Here is a 10662-nt window from a genome sequence, read left to right on the forward strand (position 1 = left end):
CAGTGCAAGGAAAGAAACATGACTCATTATATAAGCCACAGAGTCTCGGAGTTAAGAACAAACCAAGACTTCCCTGGAGGTCGAGTGATTAAAACTCCACCCTCCCCAATGCAGGGGGCACGGGTTTGACAGCTGCTCAGGGAAGACTTAGCATGCCATGGCCAAAAAAACAAACAAACAAACCAGTTATCAGCATCTTGGGAGAACCAATACCATTTCTGGCACTGAAACGTGAGACAAATTTCTCCTGTAGGCTCTTCTGATGGGAACTCTCTGTACACAATGCATCATACCCCAACAAAATTCTATGCACATTCAAACCACTGCCATAAGGTTATTTATTTCCTTTAACTCAGCTCACAGGGGATAATGGCAATACTAAATCTATAGCAAAAGACAGTGTCTGTGAATGTTTTTTCCACCCAGTGAGTCCCTGTGTGACTCTCCTCCTTCCTATGGCCAGATTCCCAGTTCCCAGGGACTCTGGAAGTTATGATGGTCAAACAGACAGGAGCCATCTCGGGTGTAGCTCACCACAATCACATCTCGGGTGGCTAGTCGTACCTTGGAGAACTTCAGGCCGCTCACATTAACGTTGCAGAGGTCTGACGGATCTTTCACACAGTGGTGCTTCAGCTGCAACACAGTACAAAGAATCAGCACTCAAGGCCCCAGCAAAACTTATATAATTGGCCAAGATAACAAATGACTCCCTGGTGAGGAGGGCAGCCTGGTACAGTGGAAGAACAGGCTTTGGAGCTGCTCAGAATCAAGCTGCCACCTCGGCTCTCTCATCTCTGTTTCCCATCTGTAGGATGGGGGTGGAAACATAGACTCTATGGGGCTCTTAGGAGGCTGCATTCCTCTCTGTTCCTTCTCTGCCTTTTCAGAGCTCCACTTCCTCTACCTGGTTCTTAGAATAAAATCTTTATTTTGGGGGCATTACCAAAATACTTGTCATAACTTTTGTGTTTGCTCATCCATTCATTTATTCATCAAATATTTATATACTAAGCACTACTTTGGGCCATGTGTCATGCTAAATATATCAAGAAACTTTCTCCTGGGACTTCCCTCGTGGTCCAGTGATTAAGACTGTACTTCCAATGCAAAGGGTGTGGGTTTGATCCCTGGCTGTGGACCTAAAGAGCCCACAGGCCACTCAGTGTGGCCAAAAAAAAAAGGACTTTCTCCTAATCCTAACTAAACTCTTCGACATAAGGGAATGTATCTCTTCATAAATGAGAAAAATAAGGCTAAGAGAGAGAAAATGACTTTCCTAAGGTCCCACAGCCAATAAGTGATGGATCTATGATTTGAATCCAAATCTATAATCACTAAACACTGCGCTCTACCATAGGACTATAGTAGGTCGGTAGGTAGGACTATAGGTAGTCTATATAGGACTACCATATATTGTCCTTCACAATTAAAAGGTAGAAGAAAAATCTCAGCTTTGAAATTGCTATTTCTATTTAACCAAACCTCATTCCTTCTTTCAGTTAATCATTTAGTTATGGTGCCTTTTATGGTTAGGCATGGAACTGGGAACTTAAAAGACAACAAAGAAAAAGCAGAAGTATTTCATGCCTTCATAAAGCTTAAAACTGCATGGAAGCCAATGAGCGAGCAAGTATTTACAAATACAGTAAGTATTTTAAAGCAAAAATTCAAGAAGCCATGGGAGACAGTAACAGGAGATCTTTATCTTAGTGTAGAAGTGAGGAAGTACCTATTTGAGGAATATTTCAGCTGATACCTTAAGTGCTAAGTACAAGTTGGTCCCAGGAAAGTGGGTGGCAGGGTTTGTGAATGCTATTAAGGCAAATGAAAGCAAGGTGTTTCTGAGAGGATGAAAAACAGGTAGGTAAGGTTATGGATGCACTCATTAGATCATGCGGATTCATGGTGGCTCTGCAAAGGATTGTGGATTTTAGCCCACAGTCAATGGAAAGCTGTCAAGAGGTTTTTTGGCAGAGGGCTGATGGCAATTTTACAAAAACTGCTGTATCTGACACACACAGAAGCAGGGCACATCCTTGCCCCAGCCCCTACCCACCAAGACAGTCATCAGCTGGTGCTGCCAGCCCTTCCAGGATGCATTGACTCTCACCAGAAAAGCCCGGTCCAGCACATGTCCAGGAGTGTCCGCCCGGTTTTCCTGTCGAGACTCTTTCTTCCCTCCAACCTCAAAAGAAACCTTCTGGCCTTCCTGACCTTCAGCTGTTATCTCAGCCACATCCTTGGGCTTCTTCTTGAGGCTACCTTTCCGAGCCACTAGCCAGTGTCCTCGGCCTGCTGAAAAGATGAGAACAGTGAAAAGATGAGAACAGGAGTAACCTCCTTCAAAGCCAAAACTAGTGCCCTTCCAGAATGTTTATCTCTAATGTGAAAACGAAAATTAGCTCTTCATTACCTAATATGCGCCAGCTACTGTGCTACAACTGGGGCTGTCGGGGGCAGGGGAACATCTATATACCTGTCTTATTTAATTGGCCTCTAAACCCAATGAAACATGCTACTGCCCCCATTTTACAGACAAAAAGGCAAAGACTCAAAAGTGTAGAATGACTTGCCCAGTTCTTTCCTCCACATTGCTGCCTTCGAACTCTTAACAGTTCCTTCACTATTGCAGATAAAGAATTTCCTATTCTGTGAAGCCGTCCCTGACTATCCTCAGTTAAGCTGATCCTTTTTTCCTGGGCCAGCTAGTTACTGCATCATTTGTTATCTCTTGGGTAAAGTCCATTGTGTGACACCAACTCAATGGGCTCCATCTTCCTGGATCTTACCCTGAATTCTATCATTACAAGGCAAAGGTCATGTTAGGAGCTCAGGATAAAAAAAAAAAATCAAGGGACAGGTGGCATTTTTAAAAGACTCAATAATACATGTCCACTGTAGAAAGAATTAGAAATTGTACACAAGTAAAGAGAATATGAAGTTCACTACTAAGCCTATCCAATAAAAATCATGACAACATTCTAGAATCTGTTCTCTCCTTCATCAGTAGTTTATTCATTTGACATTAGGGAAACTGGGTGAAAGCTGTACAGGAACTCTGTGTTATTTTTACAGCTTTTCTGGAAGTCTAAAATTATTTCAAAATGAAAGCTTACAGGTGGGGGAAACCTTCCTATGGACAGATACTCTTCATTGTTCAATATCTATCATTGTTCACTTGTTTATTGTCTGTCTTGCCCTCTAGAATGGAAGCTCCATGAGAATACAGGCTTTGATTTATTCATCTCAATGTTCCCAAGGCATACACAGAGGCTTACTGAGTGTGGCTGAATGAACCCTGAGCCACAGCCCCCACCCACAATCATCCATTCAGACCTTTTCTGAGCACTGATTTTGTGGCAGGAGTTGGGGCTATGGAGAAGAATATGACTGAGGATTCAAAGGTGCTCAATAAACGTAAAGAGTGCTGTGAAGCCCAGAGTGGAGAGCTACCAGCCTAGGGGATGAGCTGGGTTTTGTATGTTAAAAGCTGACCAGGTGAAGAGGGAAAAACCAAGCAGCCTGGCCAGAGGAAAGGGAACAAGAGGTACTCAGAAGCATGAAAAACTGGGACTGCAAAGAACAGCACAGAGCTGTGGGGACCAGCTTGGTGCCCCTAACCACCGTCTCCCTGCCACATAGCCCAACTCCCCCGCCTAATGGGCTTGCCGTGGCTCACTTGAGTACTGCTGCTAATCCTGGCTCTTGGATGCTGCTTCTGCCCTATGCCTGATGTGAGCTGGTTCCTATTCCCACTCGGGGCCTGAGAGCCCGGGCACTCATTTCCCAGGGCTGCCCTCATCTAGCACATGGACCTTTGTCCTATCCCAGCAGTCCAAACTCTTAAACACTCCAGCCTGAGCTGGTGCCAAAACTGCCAACACACCCAGGAAGGAAGGCCTGGAGTGTGTCAGGAGATGGACATGAAGGAAACGAGATGAGGCTGAGGAGGTCAGCCGAGTCAGATCTGAAAGGTCTTGAGGACCAGAATAAGGAGTTTAGGTTTTAATGCGGTAGGCTTTTAGCAGGACAAGTATCTGTCCATAGGAAGGTTTCCCTCCACCTGTAAATTTTCATTTTGAAATAATTTTAGACTTCCAGAAAAGCTGTAAAAATAACACAGAGTTCCTGTACAGCTTTCACCCAGTTTCCCTAATGTTAAGATCGTATATAATCATAATACAATGGCTGAAGCCAAGAAATTAACAATGGCATAATATTAGTAATTAATCTATAGCTTTTATTTGATTTTTGTCAGTTTTCTCACTAATGTTCTCTTTCTGTTCCAGGGTCCTAGCCAAGATCTCACATTTCATTTAGCTGTCACATCACCTTAGTCTTCCCTAATCTGAACAGTTCTGCAGTCTTTATTTTTCTTGTGTGATCCTGACACTTTTGAAGAGTACTAATCAATAGTCAATTGCTTTATAAAATGTCTCTCAATTTGAGTTTATTTGATTTTTTTCCCCATAATTTAGACTAAAGGCCTTGCAGTTTGGCAAGAAGTGGTGCTGTGCCCTCCTCAGCACAACATCAGAACACACATGATGCCAATTATGTCTTATTACTGGTGATGTTCATTTTGATCACTCAACCAAGGTGGTGTCAGCTTAGTTACTCTACTAAGAAGTCCCTTTGAAATTAATAAAGACAGATCAAGACTATACAAATAACCTGCTTTTCATTATACTTTAACCCACGAATTCTAGCATCTATGATGGTTAATTTTATGTGTCAACTTGGCTGGGCTATGGTAAGCAGTTAGTCAATCAAATACTAATCTAGGTGTTTCTGACAACCAGTTGACTTTAAGTACCTGAAACAATCCATGGATAATGTGTGGGCCTTACCCATTCACCTAAAAGACCTTAAAAGCAAAAGAACAGGCTTCCCAAAGGAAAAAGAAATTTTGCTTTAAGACTGCAGCATGAGCTCTTCCCTGAGTTTTCAGCCTGCCTGCCCTACAGATTTCAGACTTGCCAGCCTCCACATTTCATAAACCAATTCCTTGAAATATATAATTTATCTATGTGTGTTTGTCCACATATATACACACATACATGTATATGAAAACAAAACCTGCAGGATAGACATACAGAGAGACATACACACACATATTCTACTGGTTCTATTTCTGAAGAACATTGTAGAGCTTTTTGCCTCTAAAAATTATTATTGTGATGTTTTGATAGTCATTTTCTATTTCTTTCATTTCTTCTACATTTATTAACTAGAATTCTATTCTAAGGAAGAGCTGCTCTTCTCCCCCACTTATTTATGTAATCAGAGTTTAATTATATCATATGAGATCATGACTATATATTAAAACTTATTCTACAGATTACAACCCAATTTTACCTTTATTTATTTTGCTGCTCATACTGTTCTAGCTTTGCCCACTGGGCATTCCCTCAGGTTGGCACCTATGTCCTTTCAAATTGCCCCCGTCATTTTTCTGACCACTGCTTTATTTTCTGGCTCAAAGTGTATTTTTTCCTGACTCAGCCCTAGAAACAACTTTTTGCCTGAGAAGCCCTGGCTTCTTTTATTGGAGAATGGTATTTAGAAACCAACACTGAGGTGCCAAGCATCCCTTTGCAACTGAGGTATTATTGCCCTCGTGGGCCAGGAAATATACATACGTATACTAACACATGAAGATATATACAGCTATATTTATTTCTCTGTCCATTTATGTGTGTGTGAGGGAGTGTGAGCATGAAATCATGAGTTCTTACTGACAGCTCCAGAGGAGGGTTTTAAACAACTAGGTGGCCAAAGAAGGTCCTATGTGAGAAGTAAAATCACTCAAGAGAAGTGGGGAGGACAAGCTGAAGAAGGTTCTTCCACTATTCCAGGTACAGAGTAACCAGCAAGCCACTCCATCCAGGGTAAGCTAGGGATACTTTTCCCTTGTTCTACACTTTCAAAGCAACAAATCCAATCCAGTGAAACCACACTTCTCAGCAGTGTTCTATGTGCAGTACTCTGCTCAGCATTAGGAGGGGTCCCTGCCCCAGGGGAGTCTTTAATTAGATAAATGCTTGAAAAACTATTTAGCAGAGTCAAGTTTAAGCCACTTTATTTAGGAGCTAGGCAGAATATGACTATACATCAAACAAGAAACACAGAAAGGAAGATGGCTTACAAGAGAGGATGGGCACTGAGGGCTGGAGTAGCTGGACACGGCTTATTGGAAGATGTGGGAGACAAGCTGAGCCTGTGGGATAGGAGGAGTCTGGACAACTGGAATGAGGCTGGAACATTGCAGGCAAATGGCAAAAAACTATGTGAATAGAGAATAGACTCATGGACATGGGGAGAGGGGGGGAGAGGGTGAGATGTACGGACAGAGGAACATGGAAACTTACATTACCATATGTAAAATAGATAGCCAACGAGAATTTGCTGTATGTCTCAGCAAACTCAAACAAGGGCTCTGTATCAACCTAGAGGGGTGGGATGGGGAGGGAGATGGGAGGGAGGTTCAAAAGGGAGGGGATGTATGTATACCTATGGCTGATTCATGTTGAGGTTTGACAGAAAACAACAAAATTCTGTAAAGCAATTATCCTTCAATTAAAAAATAAACAATTTTTTAAAAAAAGTTATGTGAAAATAGAACACTATGAAACAGGGCATAAATCAAGGAATGGGGTAGAGCAGAAAGGTAAAGGAACAGCAGTGAGAAGTCACTGAACAGAAGAGAACACTGTGGTGTACATTAGAAGGTTTCCTGAGAACCTTTGTACACTGTTAGTGGGCATGGAAATTGGTGCAGCCACAGCAGAAAACATTATGGAGGTTCCTCAAAAAATTAAAATAGCACGACCATATGATCCAGCAATTCCTCTCCTGGGTATATATCCAAAAAAAACCAAAGTCACTGGCGTCCTTGATAGCTCAGTGGTAAAGAATCTACCTCCTAGTGCAGGAGACACCAGTTCGATCCCTGGTCTGGGAGGATCCCACATGCCACGGAGCAACTAAGCCCATGCGCCATAACTATTGAGTCTGTGTTCTAGAGCCTGGGAACCACAACTATTGAGCCCATGCGCTGCAACTACTGAAGCCCACATGCCCTAGAACTCGTGCTCCATAACAAGAGAAGCTGCTGCAATGAGAAGCTCACACACTACAACGAAGAGTAGCCACTACTCACTGCAACTAGAGAAAAGTCCAAGCAGCAACAAAGACCCAGCACAGCCAAAAATAAACAATTTTAAAAAATAAATTTAAAAAACCAAAGTTAATAATTCAAAAACATACCCCAGTGTTCAAAGCAGCGTTATTTGCAGCAGCCAAGACATGGAAACGACCTAAGTGTCCACGAACAGATAAAATCTGTGGGACATATATACAATGGGGTACTACTTAACGATTAAAAAGAAATTTTTCCATTTGCAACAACGTGGATGGACCTTGAGGGCATTATACTAAGTGAAATAAGTCACAGAGAGAAAGATAAAAACTGCCCATATAAGATGTTGCTTATATGTAGAATCTAAAGAATACAACAAACTAGTGAATATAACATTGAAGAAGCAGACTCACAGACACAGAGAACAAACTAGTGATTCCAAGCAGAGAAGAGGGATGGAGGGGCAATGTAGGGGTGGGAGGTACAAACTACCAGGTGTAAGTTAGGCTCAACGATGTACTGTACAACATGGGGAATATAGCCAATATCTTGTAATAACTGTAAATGAAAAGTAATCTTGAAAAATTGTATAAAAATAAGACATTTTAAAAAGATACATGAAAGTGAAAGTGTTAGTTGCTCAGTCACGTCAGACTCTTTGCGAGCCCATGGACTATAGCCCGCCAGGCTCCTCTGTCCATGGAATTCTCCAGGCAAGAATACTGGAGTAGGTTGCCATGCCCTTCTCCAGGGGATCTTCCCAACCCAGGGATCGAATCCAGTTCTCCTGCATTGCAGGCAGATTCTTTACCATTTGAGCTACCTGGTAAGCCCAAATACATACATAAATAGGATTTAAAAAATTACACTCCCTGAGGCTGCTGGGGGGAAGATGGATTAGAAGGGAAGGGATAAGATGGGGCAGGGAACATTAGTGAATGGGTTGAAGAGGAAGACATGGGTGTTAGAGACATTCTGAAGCAGGTGAAGGGTGTGAGACAAAGGTTCTGATTTGAGAAGTCACCTGACCTTCCTGTGGTGTTCGAAGCAGGTTTTTGGCTGGAAAGCAGTTGCTCAGGTGAGGCTTCCCATCATCCAGCTTGTAGAGTCCTGCGGAGGCCATGACCCTGAGAGCCAAGCAAGGAAAACAGGAAGTAAGGAGTGAGAAGGGACAGGGCTGCTCTCACCCCAACACAGCCTATGGGCCCACCAGGACCACCCCCAACACACACCCTCTCTCTGAGGCCCTACAGGTCCATGCCTTTGTTCTTAGCGTTCCTTTGGCCCAAAACAGCTCTTCCGTTTTGTTCATCTCACTGATCTCATGCTTAAAGATTAGGCTCCAATGCCACTTCCTTTAGGAAAAGAAATTTCTAATCGAAGATCTAAATTTTTTAAACCTTGAACTCTTAGAGACTGAAATTTTTCTTTAAAGGGATCCAGTAATTCCTAAACCTGCTTTGGGATAGCTTTAGACAATTTGGGACAGCAGAGGTTTGGGAACCTGTAAGCCCCCAGCCAGGGGAAAGGAGGCCCTGGCAAGAAGGTAGGACCCTAAGATGGAGGGTCTGGGAAGAGATTCAGTCCATGGGAGGAACAGAGTAGAGAGCTGGGATCAGGTGTCCTGAGAAAATGTTTACCAGGAGAGACAAATATGACAAGCAGATGGGTGCAATAGGAGGGAGCAACAATTTTACAGACAGGGACTTAAGTTTGAGGCTCGTTTCTAACACTGAGCTGAGTGACCCTGGGCAAATCACTTTACCTCTTTGTGCCTCAGATTTCTCAAATATAAAATTAGGATTAAACCTGTGCCTCGGAGAACTGTTCTAAGAATTAAATGAGGTAATAGAGAAAAAAAAAAGCTTCTTTCTAGATCCAATCCAGACACCATCCCTTCCATAAAACCTTCACTGAAACTTCCAGAGGGAAATAACTCCTGCTTTAGCTAAACTCTGATGTGTTTCTTCTGTACATCTTTAGTGGTTGGAACCCCTTCTACCTCGTGAGATTACTAACAGTCATGAAGGGACTCTTTCAATGGTCCTGAAAGTCTCGAAACATGTCCAATTCACTGTCTCTCTTCTATTCTTTGAAAGCTCACAGGAAACATTCAGTAAACAAGTGTGAGTCAAATGAAGGATACAGTGGCCCAGAGTTTTTTTATACATATTTCTAATCTCCCTAATTAGGCTCTGAGGAAGGACAGCATCTATGATGTTCATCCCTTCACTCCCAGCACCTAACACCTGGCACATAATAGACTCCACCTATGGAATGAATGAGTGATCTTGTTATCTCCTCTGGTTCAACATAGGTCACTGTTAATTTCCTGATCCCTGCCACCCTGAAAAGGGTTGGAGATCCTTTCCATGTATTTCTGTGATACCCCTACTTCTCCTAGTATAATACTTATCACTTTGTTATAATTTTTATTCCCTTACCAACTTCCCACCTGCTATGGGGCCTATAATACCTATTTACCTATATAACCCCAGAGCCTAGCATGGAGCCTAGAACTCATTAAAAATGTGTCAGGAAGATGAAGGGATGAATGGATGACTGGATGGGGAAAGACAGTCATTGAGTCAATCTGTCTTTCAGAAAATCTCTCTTGGGACTAACCACAATCTGCTAGATGGGTAAATGAATGAATATATGAATGAGTACATAGTTACCTGGGAAAGGTCAGAGATGATTGTTGGAGAAAATTCCAGTAACTTACAGAATATGATGACTTTAGTTCTGCATAGTACTTACTTGATCTTTGATCTTGGAAGAGACCTCTTGACTTCCTTTTTATTCTGTTTCTTCCTCTGTTTCTTCCCCTATAAAATAGATACTGCAGTCCTTCTTAGTCTGTCATTTAGATCTCTTTAACTTTCTCATTAATTACATCCTTCTGTGACACTTTGCTCCAAAATGTGTCTCACCTGGGGCCTAGAAAAATGCCACAAGACTAAAGACTCCAGAAATAGAAAAGAAAACAGAGACATAGACAGGAAGGTATAAGAAGAGAATAATTTTGTGACAATGGGGTGGGGCTCAGTTCAGTTCAGTTGCTCAGTCGTGTCTGACTCTTTGCAACCCCATGGACTGCAGCAGGTCAGGCTTCCCTATCCATCACCAACCCTCGGAGCTTACTCAAACTCATATCCACTGAGTTGGTGATGCCATCCAACCATCTCATCCTGTCGTCCCCTACTCCTCCCGCCTTCAATCTTACTCAGCAACAGGATCTTTTCAAATGAGTCAGTTCTTCACATCAGGTGGCCAAAGTATTGGAGTTTCAGCTTCAACATCCGTCCTTCCAATGAATAGTCAAGACTGATTTCCTTTAGGATGGACTGGTTGGATCTCTTTGCAGTCCAAGGGACTCTCAAGAGTCTTCTCCAACACCACAGTTCAAAAGCATCAATTCTTTGGCACTCAGCTTTCTTTATGGTCCAACTCTCACACCCATACATGACTACAGGAAAAACCATAGCCTTGACTAGATTGACCTTTGTTGGCAAAGT

At 42.5% G+C, this 10662-nt stretch overlaps 1 protein-coding gene across 19 annotated transcripts in view; it reads right to left on the minus strand.

Moving 5' to 3' along the window:
- Positions 1–10662, minus strand: part of XRRA1 (X-ray radiation resistance associated 1) — a 67629-nt gene that overhangs the window by 51438 nt on the left and 5529 nt on the right. For 6 of the 19 annotated variants that reach the window (XM_081539637.1, XM_081539631.1, XM_081539646.1 and 3 more), the window contains exons 2-5: positions 9905–9972; positions 8174–8271; positions 2114–2295; positions 565–636 (exon numbers count right to left, since the gene is read on the minus strand). In XM_081539637.1, coding sequence (XP_081395763.1) covers positions 565–636; positions 2114–2295; positions 8174–8267 — 348 coding nt within the window. In that variant the 5' untranslated portion in view covers positions 8268–8271; positions 9905–9972. Of the gene's footprint in view, positions 1–564; positions 637–2113; positions 2299–8168; positions 8272–9904; positions 9987–10662 lie in introns of all 19 variants that reach the window. The other 13 variants (XM_081539635.1, XM_081539628.1, XM_081539645.1 and 10 more) reach the window with 5 other exon arrangements.

Source organism: Giraffa tippelskirchi, chromosome 11 (assembly GCF_054371585.1).
Source record: "Giraffa tippelskirchi isolate mGirTip1 chromosome 11, T2T-mGirTip1v1.2.pri, whole genome shotgun sequence".
In the NCBI taxonomy this organism is placed as follows: domain Eukaryota; kingdom Metazoa; phylum Chordata; class Mammalia; order Artiodactyla; family Giraffidae; genus Giraffa; species Giraffa tippelskirchi.